Source organism: Prunus avium, chromosome 1 (assembly GCF_965620075.1).
Source record: "Prunus avium chromosome 1, drPruAviu1.hap1.1, whole genome shotgun sequence".
NCBI lineage: Eukaryota > Viridiplantae > Streptophyta > Magnoliopsida > Rosales > Rosaceae > Prunus > Prunus avium.
In genome coordinates this window covers 36,406,556-36,421,264 of record NC_142284.1, presented here as the reverse complement: position 1 = coordinate 36,421,264, position 14,709 = coordinate 36,406,556, and the positions used below count along the sequence as shown (strand labels likewise).

At 36.2% G+C, this 14,709-nt stretch overlaps 1 protein-coding gene across 2 annotated transcripts; it reads left to right on the top strand.

Moving 5' to 3' along the window:
* The first annotated feature begins 11,251 nt into the window (after positions 1-11,251).
* Positions 11,252-13,602, top strand: LOC110745107 (glycerophosphodiester phosphodiesterase GDPD2-like). 2 transcript variants are annotated; one of them, XM_021945188.2, is made up of 8 exons: positions 11,252-11,433; positions 11,529-11,722; positions 12,006-12,065; positions 12,164-12,244; positions 12,355-12,555; positions 12,647-12,742; positions 12,867-13,063; positions 13,173-13,602. In XM_021945188.2, the coding sequence occupies exons 1-8, from the start codon at positions 11,337-11,339 to the stop codon at positions 13,267-13,269; spliced, it is 1,023 nt and encodes a 340-aa protein (XP_021800880.1). In that variant the 5' UTR covers positions 11,252-11,336; the 3' UTR covers positions 13,270-13,602. The 2 variants fall into 2 exon arrangements, with proteins under 2 accessions (XP_021800880.1, XP_088103331.1); XM_088247205.1 differs by lacking the exon at positions 13,173-13,602 and having other exon boundaries at positions 12,867-13,067.
* Positions 13,603-14,709: the final 1,107 nt, after the last annotated feature.

Genomic DNA, 14,709 nt, shown 5'->3' with positions numbered 1-14,709 from the left:
GTTTGCAAAATAAATATTAAAATCCTTACTTTCTTTGCAATTTAACATATGATTGTACTTTATCCCAAAAGATGAAAACAAACAAAGTCCTTATAAAAAAGTCGTTCTTTGTTTGCAAGTGGAATTTTTTGTTAGTCCACTTCATCCTGACTAGGAATTGGAGAAAACCAAATTAGTTCTAAGGCACTACTTGGGTGGGGGAGTTTCTATAATGGGGGGTTATGGTGAGGGGGTGTCGTGAGAGGTTCAATCAGCCTTGATAATAGCTATCACAACAACAAATCGACGACGGTGAAGTTTAAAACCGTCGTTGTGTTTTAAAAGACGACGTTTTTACAAAACTGTCGTAGTATACCATTTTATACACCACTAAAATCAATTTCGGTAGTCTCAATTTTTAAAACACGATGCTTGTAAATTACAAACGTCGTCTTTTAAAACACGCTAGCTCCTTAAGAGAGTTCGCACTAGACCTAAAAATTTTAGATTTCCCCCAAACTTGAAAACATTCACTTCTGAACTCTCGCGGCGCCCTCTTGACTCACAAATCTTCCTAATCTTCCTCATTCTCTCCCTCTCTCAACTCTTGCCCTCGACTAGACCTCCAAGCAAGGGCGGACCCATTAAGGGACAAGAGGGGTCACATGACCCCATGAGATGCCCAAAAATGTGGTTGTGGACAGCCTGTGGAGGTCTGAGACGACCCCATGGCGAGAAGCTCGGCATCCCCAAATGCACACAAGGTGCTCGACGAAAGGCCAGAAAGGCATGCACGCAGAAGAAAAAAAAAATTAGTAAAAGAGAAGTGGAAGCACGCAGCGTAGAAAGCAGCCTTTGCTGCAACAAAAAACTATAAAAAATAAAAAATAGTAGGCCAGATACTGATGCAGCACTAAGCACAAAGTGATGGGCATGTAGTTGTAGCAACAAAAAACTATAAAATATAAATTAAAAAAAATATATATATATATAGGCAATGCCCACGGGCTGGTCTAAGAGTAACTCCACCCATTTGCCCCTTACCATGACGATGGGGGGCTGTGAATAGTGGTTGTCCTTGCAAATAGTATTGTGTGTTTCCACCCATTGCCATGGCAAAGGGCAATTACTATTCATTTTTTTGTTTTTTCACAAATTTTTTTACCTTAATAATTAATTTGGATAATATTTTCGGATAAGATTTTCGGGTTCCTACGTGTCAAGACTATTCATAATCGAATAAAATTTCTGGATAAGATTTTTGGGTTCAAATTTCGGATGAATTTCAAAATTCAAATTTCAGATAAATTTCAAAATTCAAATTTCGGATGAATTTCAAATTTCAGATAAGATTTTCATCCAATCAAATCAACCCATGTGGCATCTCTATATGGCCAAAATTTTCTATAAAACCAGAGGCTCAGCTCATATATCTCACACCACATCTTTCTATATTTTCATTTATGAGAGTTTAGAATTCATACTCCATTCTCAAATGGAAGATTTTAGGAGATGCTTGGAGAGGCAAGAGCGAGAAACAAATGAGAGAAGCCGTAGAGCAGATGAAAGAAATATGTTGCAGAGAGAAGAAGATGAACAAGTTGTCATAGCAGTGGCTTTGCTTGATGAAGAAAACCAAGGTCGCCGCCGTGGTTCACAATTGGAAATGCAAGAAATATTAACAAAATATTGAAAATGCAAGAAATATTAACAAAATATTGAAAATGCAATAAACATTATATATATATATTAGGACGTTAAACTTAATAAAACGAAAATTACAAAATACTTACCTCGTTACTAAGATTTTCCCCGCTTCTATGGTTGTCCATTGCTTTTGCCAAGGCATCCCTCCATTTTCCCAACTCTTTATTGAGAATTTTCCACCTACTAGACAATGCCATTTCCGTACGAGTCGACCCCGGAATTTTTTCACAAAATTCAGCATGAATTTTTTTCCACATATGAAAAAATTTCATCTCATTGCCTGACACGGGACAATGACAAATTTGGAGCCAAGCCTCACATAAGGAAACATCTTCCATGGTGCTCCACGCCCCTCCGGTTTCGATAGAAGAAGCCATAAATATAAGAAATAAAAATACAATTTGAAAGAGAGGAAAATGTTGAGTAAAGAGTGAATAATAGTAGAAGTAGAAGAAAATGTATGAGGATTGGTGTTGAAATGGAAGGGTATTCATAGGTATTTATAGAAAAAAAAATTCAGAATATTTTGGTATTTTTTATAATAAAAAATTCGATTTTTTTTCATAATTTTATTGCCAAAAAAATGCCAGCCGTTGGATTGGAGAAGGAGAAGCAGATTGGAGTGCCCAGGCCTTGACACTTGTCTTCTACCCGTTGGAGCTTGTGCAGGGCTGACATCAGCGCACGCGAGTTTAAAAATTTAAAACCGCGCCTAACGCCATCAGCCCTCGGGCTCGAGCTCGGGCGAAACTGGCCTTCGGGCCAGCCCGTCTTCGTGGGTCCCACTCCCAGCCCGGGCTTGGGCTCCTAGCTGGAACTGGACCCCCCCCCCCCCCCCCCCAGACAGAGGCCTAGGCTGCTCGCTGGAGTTGCTCTAAGGTAGCGTTTGGGGTTGTAGCGATTAATAAAAAAACAGCTTTTAATAAAAAATTTGTGTTCCAACCCGTTTGGTAAAACCAAGAAAGGGTGACTTATTTTAAAAATGGATTTTTGTAGAAATGTCACATGAACTTATACATCAGTTTCAATTTGTCACCTTAAAGAAATATTTAGAAGAAATGTCACCTTAACATTTCAAAATCCATGATTTGTCATATGACTTTAATATTATCTAATTTTCCATATATTGTTAAAGGGTATTTTAGTCTTTTTATTTTAAAGGGAAAAAAAAGAGAAAAAAATAATTAATTAGTTAAAAATTTAAAGTTTCTCTCTCCTTCGTACACTCCCACACCTTGTCCTGCTCTCTCTTCCTCTCTATCCTCTCCCATTTCTCTTGATTCATGCTATGCATGTCCCCCTTCTCTTTCTCTACCCCCAAACCATCTCTCTTCCCCAACAACACCTTACGACCAAATACCTCAAGCTGCACCAAGCCCCCACCTTGACATCTCCAGTAAAAGTGGGTACATTTTGAAAATTTAGGAATTTGGAAATTTGGGTTGTTGATTTGTAAAAGAACATCATAGTTGTACTCGGTGGATTGTGGAAATTTGTGGCGTGGAGTTCGGATCGAAGCTAAATTGGATTGGATGGGGTCAGTGGTTGCTTTGTGGGGTTGGGATTGAGGTGGTTGTTGAAGAAAAAGAGGAGGAATGAGAGAAGAAAAGGGGGTGGGGGGTTGGTTGGGTGGAGGATAGAGTGGTGATGGTGGGTGTCAAAGATAGAGAAAGGGATGAGAGAAGTTTTTTTTTCCTAATTTTTCTTTTCATTTTTAATTATTTAAAAGTTATTTATTATTTTTTTTATAATAAATTTTCCATTTTTAAAATACCATTGAAAATAAAAAGACAAAATTACCCTTGAAAATAGATGGAAAATTGGATGGTGTTAAAATCAGATGACAAATCACGAATTTTGATAAATTAAGGTGACATTTCTCCTAAATTTTTCTTTAAGGTGACAAATTGAAATTGATGTACAAGTTCAGGTGACATTTCTACACAAATCTCTTTTAAAAACTCAGGTCAATGGAAGCAGATTCTCAAAGCAGCCCAAACCTGCTTCTCAAAGCTGCTTTGAAAAAAAATTAACCGGTCCTTTAATGAATATTTCATATTCCCCATAAGGCCCCTAATAACTTTCTAAAATGACAACACATATCCTTAGGAAAGAATACAATCTCGTTTGAATTGCTTCCCTACCATGTCCAAATTCTCCAGTCCACCTTCTCTTCTTCCAAAGCCGATAGCATCTTTGCCAAGAATGTCGTTCGCACCATAGCCATAGTCGCTAAGAAAGGTAGCAGGTTTATACGATTGTTCTTTTGGCTTTCTGGTTCTTTATCTTTGATTGAAACGAAAGCGTGTGAGATTCTTGGGGCTTAGGGTTCCTAATTTTGGTCATTTGGTAATTTGCGTGCAGAGGTATATTTGAACCTCATAGTAGAATGTGGAGGAGTTCCGCCCTTGGTAAAGCATCTGCAGGCACTGCTGCCGGCGAGAGAAGGTTTAAGGTTTAGGGGATAACAATCCTTTTTACTTTATAATTTTGTGGCTGGATTTGGTGTTGTGTACGTGCGATGGAGAGAGAGAGAGAGAGAGAGAGAGAGAGGTTGGGTGGCTGGTGATGAGAGCAGGGACTGGGAGACCTGAGATGGGGGTCGGGGTGGGGTTGTACGGTGGGAAGGGTTTGTTTATTTTTTATATTTAGGTTACTTTATTAATTTTATTTTGTTTATATATTTGTTTACTTAACCCTTATTCTTAATTATTAAATTTTATTACAATAATAAAATTTATGGTAAAATATGTGTGCTAAGTGTTAAAAAAAAAAAAAAAAAAAAGAGTTTTTCTATTTAAACCCCAAACTCTCTTTGGTATTTTGCTACAAGAGTTTTATTAATTGTTTATGGAACTATTATTATATCGCCGTTACTTTCCCAATATGATATGTCCATGTTTAATTTTTTTTTTTTTTTTTAATGTGTTAAATGGATTAATGATTGAATGTTGCCTTCAGAAATATGGTTTGCCTTCAGAGATATTGATGTCTTCGGACATCCTGGTTGCCTTCGAAAATATTGTTGCTTTCGGAAATATTGATGTCTTCAGACATACAGTTGCCTTCGTAATGTCTTCGGACATATGGTTGCCATATCTTCGGACACCTCAGTTGCCTTCGAATTTGTCTACGCGCGTATGACATTGTCCCACGAGTATTGAAGACGCATGTACCGTGTGGTATGAGGATTTGCGGTCTCAGGTTGAGTTCATCTCCCTGAGTCCAGCGAGGATTTGCATTCTCATGTGGAATATATCTCCCTGAGTTCTACGAGGATTGCGTCTTGGGTCGACCTCGTGTCACTCAAGTTTTGCGAGGATGTATCATGCATGTCGCCACATGTATGGTGCAAAGGGAATAGACGGTATATTATTGGAATTGATGGATTATGTTTGAGGTACATCTATGTGGAGAATAGTGCAGTACCACCCTGTGGTACAGTTAATAGGGTACTCTTCACCACCCTGCTCATATTATATGCATAGGGTTGGCCAGGATCCCTAACCATCTGCCCGACTTGTCTACACAGGTGGTTAGCTAGTTTTCCCTTCCCTTGTTGCCTTCGGATTTGATGGTTTTCCCATATATCTCTTGGTGGGTGATTACAGGATATATGCAATATGCAGATGATTGCAGGTATGGCTTTCTTGTAAAAGGTTGGGTTATGTAAGTGTTTGGATGTACAATGATAAACTAATTAAACAGTTAGGTACATAATTACATGGAATGACATTCAATTATATAGCTGGTTGAAAACAAAGTAAAGATTGATTCTAAAATTTAATTGTTGGTTTTACCTTGAACAATATTAACTTATCTGAATTGTGATTTTTGGTATAAAGAACTACGTGCGGCTTGATCCCTCAGTAAGGGTACGTAGGCAACCTAGGCTAACCTAGGTGCAGCCACAAGTTTATGTTTTGCTTGTTATGTTCAGTTTTGTAAAGTTGAATGTGTTGAACGCTTGGGAATAATTGAGTTTGCTGTGCATGTAGAATTATGGGTTTTGAGCCTTTTCAGGGGAAACTCTGCCGATTTTCCGGAAGAAGTCGGACCCTAAAGCAATTTTTGGATTAGGGCAAGAAGAGTATTTGGGTCATTTGTGCCCGACACCTGCCAGGTGTTGGAAACGCACGGGGTTCAAACCAGATTCCAAAGTGGAATTTGGATCGGGTCCTGTCGGCTACCACTATAGTCCGAAGCATCAAGCTTTTCAATCTATCCATGCAATTCAAATGTCGTCGGCATGGCAATGGCAGTGGGAGACCATCATTGTCAGCAGTGTCACTGGGTTTGCCACCATTGCAGCGATGCATCCTCTGGACGTCCATACGAGATTTCAATTCCACGATGGTCGAGTCTCCAATCTTCCAAAGTACAAGAACACATCATGCCATTTATGCAATTTCATTTGTTTTTTTTATTCTGATTTCAATTATGGGTCTTAGATTTATGTTGATTTACGAATTTTTGAAGTGTTCGTTTATTTTCCTGTTAATGACTTAGTTTTTCTATGCAATAAAGTTTCACATTGGCTTGGATTTTTGTGAAGCGACTTGGGAATAGGTTGGTTGAAAATTAAATTCATTACTTCTATGTATTTTTTTGTGGATTTTGGGGCTTCGGGGATTTTAGTTTTGGGTTTTTATTTCATCAATGTTGTTCTGTTCCATAGTTTTGAGAATATATACACAAATTTTCTTTGGTTTGATATTTGCCATAAATAGGTGCTTGGGAATCAAGAGAGTAAATCTGAATTTGGGAAAGATAGTCAAAACAGATGAATAAGAACAAGACTGTAAATTTCGTCTTGTGTTATTCACAGTGCTTGCTTATGTAGCTCATGTCTATGAGTGTAGGTATTTTGATTGTCATCGTAATACATTTCAGATTTAAGTATTTGGTTTCTCGAAACTTTGTTTCTGGTTGTGGTTTCTGTTCTCTAGCCCATGTGTGATCTATAATTACCTAATACTATGTGCAAGCCTGCTTAAGACAGATAAAATAATGTAAGTATAGGTGGGTGTGGGTAGTGGAGGATTTTGAAACTTTCAATTCTTAAATGACCCATGAAGTAGAGTTTTCTTCCCCCTTCCTTAAATGGAGTAGTTATAGTGTTTTATGAGTGTGGTGTTTGAAATATAAATGAACTTTGTTTTAAATCTTTCATTGTTGCTTGTCCGTGGGGTTGGTTTGGAGATGAGATGTGTAATTGTGTTTGTGTATTTATCTGCAAATGTATAACAACAATGACATGATAATGATGGCGATTTGTGGACTCTGAGTGTTTTCTAAGAGTTGGTATTGTTTTCACTCTCAATCTCATTACTGCATTTTATTTTGTCTTTTAACTCTAGAAAACAAACACATGAAACTTGAAATTTTTTTATGTCTATGTCCCTGAATTTGGCTGACTTTCTTTTTCCCTTATTTGTTTTTTATGTGCAGCTCTTTTGAACTATAAGTCGAGTCAGAGTATTTCTTTTACTTGATCAAATAAGTCTCTCCAGGAATTGCCAAAAAAAAAAAAAAAAGGTAATGGCTCTAAGCTTTAGGATTTTCTATTGAAAGCCTATGATATTTGTTGTATTATAAGTCTGGAATGTATTGAACTTGATGTTCTAATATAAGTATGTCACTGAATCTTTGTTTTTCTGCACAAAGTTCATTTAAGTTAATTTGAGTCCCAGAAAATTGAGTTCTCATAGCATTCAATTTCTTCATTACATTCAATTCATTTCTTCGTCTTTTGGGAGGAAGTAAGAGAGATTTGAATCCTGTTTGTTCATTACTCAAACAATTTCTAATTAGAAAGATGTGCTATGTATCAATTTCTAATTAGAAAGATGTGCTATGTATTGATCCTAATCTTGTTTTCCTATAGGATCTTGAAAACAAATTAACAGGTTATTTGATTAATTGTTTTCACAAGGTAATTTCATTTTATTCACTTAAGTAATTTTGTTATTCGGTGTTTTTTTTTTTAATGGAGCAGGGAAGGCATTGAAAGAGAGGGAAAAAGTTGCCGAACAAAGACTGAGATTTTGGGAAAGATACAAGAGAAGGGGCATTGGACTACAACGATTAAAGGGAGGAAGAAAGGCTTTGCTATATGTTGAGTACAGAACAAGAAAGGAAAGAGAAAAGGTTTATATTAGGAACCATGTAATTCAGGTATCATCTATGAATGTGGTAGAATTTGTGAGCAATCACATGTAGTTCCATTGTTTCTAATTCTATGTAATAAAATTGAATCTTCAAATTTTATGAAAGAAATAATTTTTGAGTGTATATATTCATAATAAAGCGTTATAATTGGTTTTCTAGTTAAAATCGTTGTATAGAATCATAGGAAACAAAAAACCAAAATGTAACAGCGTGGGAACTTATTAGACGACATATTTAAAGATAATAAAACAATGGTTTTATTGCAAAAATCGTTGTCTGTTCAATCAATGACCGTTTTTAACACAATATTGTCGTCTTTATATGCAATCAATGGCGCTTTTGAACAAAATACCGACGACTTTACCCATAAATGACGACGGTTTTAACAAAATACCGTCGTCTTTATCATAAATAACAGTTGTTTTTTATAAACCGTTGACTTTACCCATAAATAACGACGGTTTTTAACAAAAGACTGTAATCATTACATCATAACAACGACGGTTTTACTAAAAACCGTCGTCTTTATAGACAAACAAAAAAACCGTCGTTTTTACAGATAAACAACGACAGTGAAAAGCAGTCGTAGTTTGATATTCCAAAAAATGGCGGTTGATTTAACGACGGTTTTCAAAGCATCACACCGTCGTCTATTTCGTTTTCTGTAGTAAATGATTTGATTGCTATTAAGAGTTCTTTCATTATAACTCACAATTGTAATATTTCATTATAGTCTTTCTGCTAATCAGTCATTGATCTATGAACTTAACCAGTCCAATAATGTTCGAACAGGATCATTTCGCTTTCAAACGAAAAGAGAAATCGTTTTTTTTTTTTCTTTTCTGATGTAGGCCTCAATCATGCCAGTCTGAGTTGTCCAAAATGGAAAACGTTACGATGAGGGAGGAGAGCCTCATACGTTTTCCTCCCCACCATGCTTTGTGTGCAATATATATATATATAGGAACGATAGGAAAACAAAAAAGGAGTGGTGCCTCATATTTTATGCAATCCTTCTACTTCAAGTATTTTAGAATTCTAATTGACCAGTGTAGGAGTCTTATCAAATATTGAAAGAAGTCTCAAAGTGTCACAGACCGAGATTCTGCAACAAAAATTTGTCATTTAAGTGTCAAACGCACTTTTTTTTTTCGATGGTAGGCGAGAGGGTAGTGTGTTTTTCATGACCTCTCACCTAGACATATCTTGATTCTCTATATGTTTCACGTGAAATCAGTTGCACCAATAATCTTGAAAATAATGGGCGAATAAAGTGAACGAAAAGGAAAGAGAACGGATCATGTTTGCAAAAGTTGTTGGATTTAAAAACAAACAAAAAAAACAAAATTTTGAGGAAAGCATTAGTGCTCCACTCACACCAAGCCTTGGTTGCTTTGATGATGCATTGTCATTTGCCATATAGCAGTGGGCTACATCAATTTTGTTAGTGACCATTGATTTTTTAAATCCAGACAGTTCTGCACTATCCTATTCCTATCAAGTCTGGGGTTCCCCAACATATTACAATAACAAATATTCTGGTCTTCATTTATAGAAGAAGTTTTTGTTAATCAAGGGAGAATAGAAAGGGGATGAGAAGAAAATATTGTTAGGCTAAAAGTTAGTTATTATTCATGCGAATGAATTTAGATATGAAAAAATTAGAATGATTCTCTCTCGAACAAGGACGGAGCTAAGCCTATGCTAGAGTGGCCTCTAGCCTAGGGGAACATTTATAAAATATTGAACATGGTCTTATTATTATAGGCTTATTCCTGCTATTAGCCCACACATGCATTGTTTTTTTTATTTTAAATAAACTAATAATAGCCCAATCTAAGTAAAGTAAATAATAGTTCAGTCCTCTATTTAAAATAAGCCCACTGCTGAAGCACTTAAAAAATAATAAACATCAATCCAAACCTACATAAATTTGATTAGAATCAGAACTCATGCTAAGGCTCTACCAACTTGAGCTATTCTAATCGTATTGATATTGGGCTACACCCACAGAGAGCAAACATCAAAAAATTTCTTCTAGCCACCCAAAACACCATATTTAAACCTTGAGAGCCTAGAGGAAATAGCTCTCCTCCTCTAAAAAATTGTACCAACCTATCTTCAGTGGGTTCTTCAATCTTGGTAAGTTTTTCTTTTTTTTTCTTTTTTTTTTTTAATATTCAATTTCCAATTTTAATTGTTATTGTTAAGTTTTTATGATTTAGGGTTTGAGTGAAAACTTTTGGAGATGTTGATATATGTTTTATTTTTGCAACTTGAATTATTAATTAGCATATATGATTTTTGGTGTCTAGTATTTCTTGTTAGTATATCATGTCAAATGATGATAATAGACTGGCAAAGAGAGGAAAAACTATTTATTCATTCTTCAAAAACAGTGGTAACGATAACAAAGATGCACCTTCTGCATCTAATGTTGATACTTCAATTCTTGAGGAACTTACTGAACTCGGATCTCATTATGATTCTTGTTTGGATTTATTAAATATGTTTAATGCATCTTGTACAATTGTAGAGAACTTGATTAAGGATGGAGCCACTAATTCTATACGCAGGGACGCGACTGGTATGTTCAAAGCAATGACATCTTACGAGTTCATAATATTTCTCCTCTATAAAAAATATATTTTTTAAAAAAAAAATTAGCCTACCCCTATAAAAAATTCATAACTCCGCCACCAAACTAAGCAAAACATACCATATCTATGAAGAGTGTGTGTATGTGTATTTATTCACATACAATTTGAACACTGTCTTATGCACTATGTGAAATGAAAATCATCGGTTGAGATCTTGACGAGTCTCGAACAGTCAAACCTTAAACCCTGAATGTTGCAAAAGCCCAGAATATGATGAACATTAGCATTCCCTCATCAACAATGAAATGCTAATTAAAGTTGCCGTGGTTTGCGAATATCTTGGATATGCATGGTCAAAGTTGACTTGGAGCGAAAAAAAACAACTCCTAAGTACGCAAAATTAGAAACATACTAAATGAAGTTTAAGTATATCCCTTTGAACTCGAAAACCCCAAGCCGCAAAAATTTAGCGAAATAAAACAAAAACCAAGATTCCGCGCGAATTCCTCGTTCTTTCAATGAACACAAAGAAAAAAGAAAAGAAAAAAAAAAAAAGCCCTTTAGGAATGGCAGATTCTAATATCTAGTTTCTAAAAAAAAGCCCTTTAGGAATGGCAGATTCTAATATCTAGTTTCTAGCGATTCCCTTACACTATTTTCAACATTCTCTCTCTTTTTTTAATTAAAAAAAAGACAAAAAATTAGTTGGCAATTGGGATGTGTCTGTTATTTTAGTATTGGTGAACCTTGTTAAATACCCCCTATCACTTTCCAAGCTTGTGTGTTCTGTGGACCAAGTGCCAATTTTCTCAGCGTCCTAATTTCTTGAATTCCAAGGCTTGCTTGCAATTTTGCAAGTTTGCAAATTTGCAAGAGCAAATGGCTCTCAGAGCGGTGCATGTCTTAAACGTTCCTAGTCTCCACCAAGTCACAGAAAATGCAGCATTGGCCTTCCATTCTTCACGCTTGGCTCAAGGTGATCACCATTCAATCAAATTGCTTTGAATTCAAACAAAATAAAAAATGAAAATAGAAAGTGGTTTTGATCTTGATCTTGGGTTTTGTGAATAGGTGTGAAAGATGAAGGTGAAGAAACCAAATGCGGATACGAATGGCCCAAGTTCATGGTGGTGGGACACAGAGGCAGCGGGATGAACATGCTACAATCTTATGATACAAGGCTCAAATGCATAAAAGAGAACTCTATTCTCTCTTTCAATTCTGCCGCTAAATTCCCTATCGATTTCGTCGAGTTTGACGTTCAGGTAAAAGCATAATCTTTGTGCTTAATGGGCACCCAAAAGAAAACAATTCATGGAAAAGTAGCAATCTCGCTAAAGAAAATAGAATCTTGCTATAACACATGTTCCTTGGCTTGTCATGGAATTTGGGGCCACAAAATCAATGTTAAATTATTCATTCAAATTTAGGGTACTGATTGCTCTGCTTCTTTTTCTTTTCTGTTCTTTTGTTCCATTTTCTTACTTTTACATTTGGGTGAGTGAAAAACCCTTCAGAGGAAACTATAAACAAAAGCTATTTTTGTAGGTGACCAAAGATGACTATCCGGTCATTTTTCATGACAACTTCATTGGCGCTGAGGACAAGGTTAGTTCTACTTATATATATGCTCTAATCCCATCAATTCTTTATTTTTTATTTTAATACCATACTGAATATTCATCCTATTTGTAATTTGGTTTCAGGGTGTTTTCAAGGAGCAAAGGGTTACAGACATAACTCTGCTGGAATTTCTTTCCTATGGACCTCAGAAGGAGGCAGGAAAGGTAATCAAAATTGGAGATTGTCCTGTTTTCAGATTGATAAATAATATGCATGCATGGAAGGTAGAATATTGTCTAGGATGAATATTCAGGTCATTCATTCCCATATCCAGGTTGAGAGGCCTATGCTTAGAAAAATAAAAGATGGAAGAATTTTTGAGTGGAAGGTAGAAAAGGATGACTCCCTATGCACATTGCAAGAGGTGTTCGAGAAAGTTGAACATTCCAAGGGTTTCAATATAGAATTGAAGTTTGATGATCAGATAGTCTACAAAGAGGAAAAACTCGAGCATGTTCTTCGAGTGATCTTGCAGGTAAGAATGTTTCTTTAGCATGTTTTATAGCACATTGCAATTAATATTGTCGTTTTAAGCAGATAATATTTCCCGAACTTTCTTTGAACAGGTGGTAAATAAGTTCGCCAAAGACAGACCAATCCTGTTTTCAAGCTTTCAACCTGATGCTGCAGTTTTGATGAGAAAATTGCAGAGCACATACCCTGTAAGATCACATTCCAAACTTCCCCATAGACTGTCTTAAATGGAAAGCCTTCTGTAAAAATGTTTCATAAGAATGAATGATTTTCAATTGCTTACTTTTTGAAGCTGTAATGTATGTGATCCAGGTATATTTCCTCACAAATGGAGGGTCTGAAATTTACGCGGATGTTCGAAGGAATTCGACGGAAGAGGCCATTAAGGTTTGCTTGGGGGGCGGTTTGCAAGGAATTGTGTCAGAAGTAAAAGCTATTTTCAGAAATCCAGGAGCAGTGACCAGGATCAAAGAGGCCAAACTTGGCATTATAACCTATGGACAATTAAAGTGAGCCGTTCTTTTGAGTTTTTCATTAGTTTTTTTTTTTTTTTTTTAAATAAAAAAAATATCAGAAACTTGTCCGATTAATAATGAGATATGTTGGTGGTTCTTGCAGCAATGTGGCAGAGGCTGTGTACATGCAAATTCTAATGGGCGTGGAGGGAGTGATTGTTGACCTTGTTCCAGAGATCACAGAGGCAGTTTTCGTGTAGAACTACCCAATATCATCCTACAAAGGAAGGGTAGCTCATTTCTTCTCAGAGCAGGAACTTGAACTTGCTTTCCTAGTAGAGCTTATGCCAGAGTAGATACAACTTTTGAGGGCCATCATCATCAACATGGCCAGCCAGAACCAGATGAAAATCTTGTGTGGAGTAACAGTTTTTTACTGACAAAACCCTAGTTTTTAGTTGTATCCAAATGGTTTCTCAAATGGAAGATGAGTTCAAATCATCAAAAAAGTTTCATAAATAAATTCACCATATTTTTTAATTTCCATCTCATTAATGTTTTTGCAAGCTCAACCCAACCCATACAATATGTTCCCAATTCGGGCTGGGCTGGAGTGGCCCAGATTAACACAATAAATTAAATTTCTTGAAGGAAGATATCAACAATCCGCTGTAGCACAAATTGAATTGGAATTTGATTAATCCGGGTTCGAATCCCGGCAGCGGAATAACAATTTTTTTCTTCCTCTTTTTAGTGTTTTAGAACCTCTTGAAAAAAATAAATAAAGTTAAAAAGACAATGTAATTTGCTTCTAAAACTAGAATATATACCTTGTAAGTTTCGTAGGTCTAAAGACACAGCTTTCTTACATGGGGGTGATATAAAGTGGGCCAGTTGGTTCACATTACACATGCCCAAAGACACCGATCTTTTGCTAGCATTGCAGTTGATGGGCCTTTTGAGGAAGCTTCTTTCAAGTGTGCATGGGCAAAGCCTTAAGATACGAAAGTTGGCAAGAAAAGTAAAGCATAAAAGAAAGAAAGTGGACAAGCAAACCACGCACTGAAATCATTTGCTAAGTCTAATTAGGAAAATTAATCACGACATTGAAATTACAGGGGTGATTTATGTTGCTACATCATTGTCATCTTTGTTCAACTTTTCCATAATTACATATATCATACAAACCCCTAGGGCTTGAGAGACGGCTAATTCGATGCTTGCAGACATTAATCTGATAGCTTGCTTGCTTCAGGGCTAGCTGGTTGACAGATTTGGTTTGCAAAGACATTAATCTGATAGCTTGCTTGCTTCAGGGCTGGCTGCTGGTTGACAGATTTGGTTTATAGCTTGAAAAAGAAGAAAATGAGCTCAATCGATGAGTCTATGAACAATGCATGTGAAAGAAGCAATGACCTCTGGAAGCCATCTGCATCATTAGACAAACACAGAGCTTGGTCAACTTTGAAATCTTGGGCAACTTTTGAATTTGTTTAACCCTTGACCCCTTGTTCTAGAAATTCGTCTGATTGGGTGTTTTGTTTACTTGTCGATCCATGCATCACATCTATATTATAAATTTGTACTCAAACATGGCTACAGTCTATGTTTCAAGCGGTTGCTTGCGTATATATTTAATGGCATGATATGATATCACACTCATCCATTTTCTTCTGGGACAAAAGCATATATTAATTTTC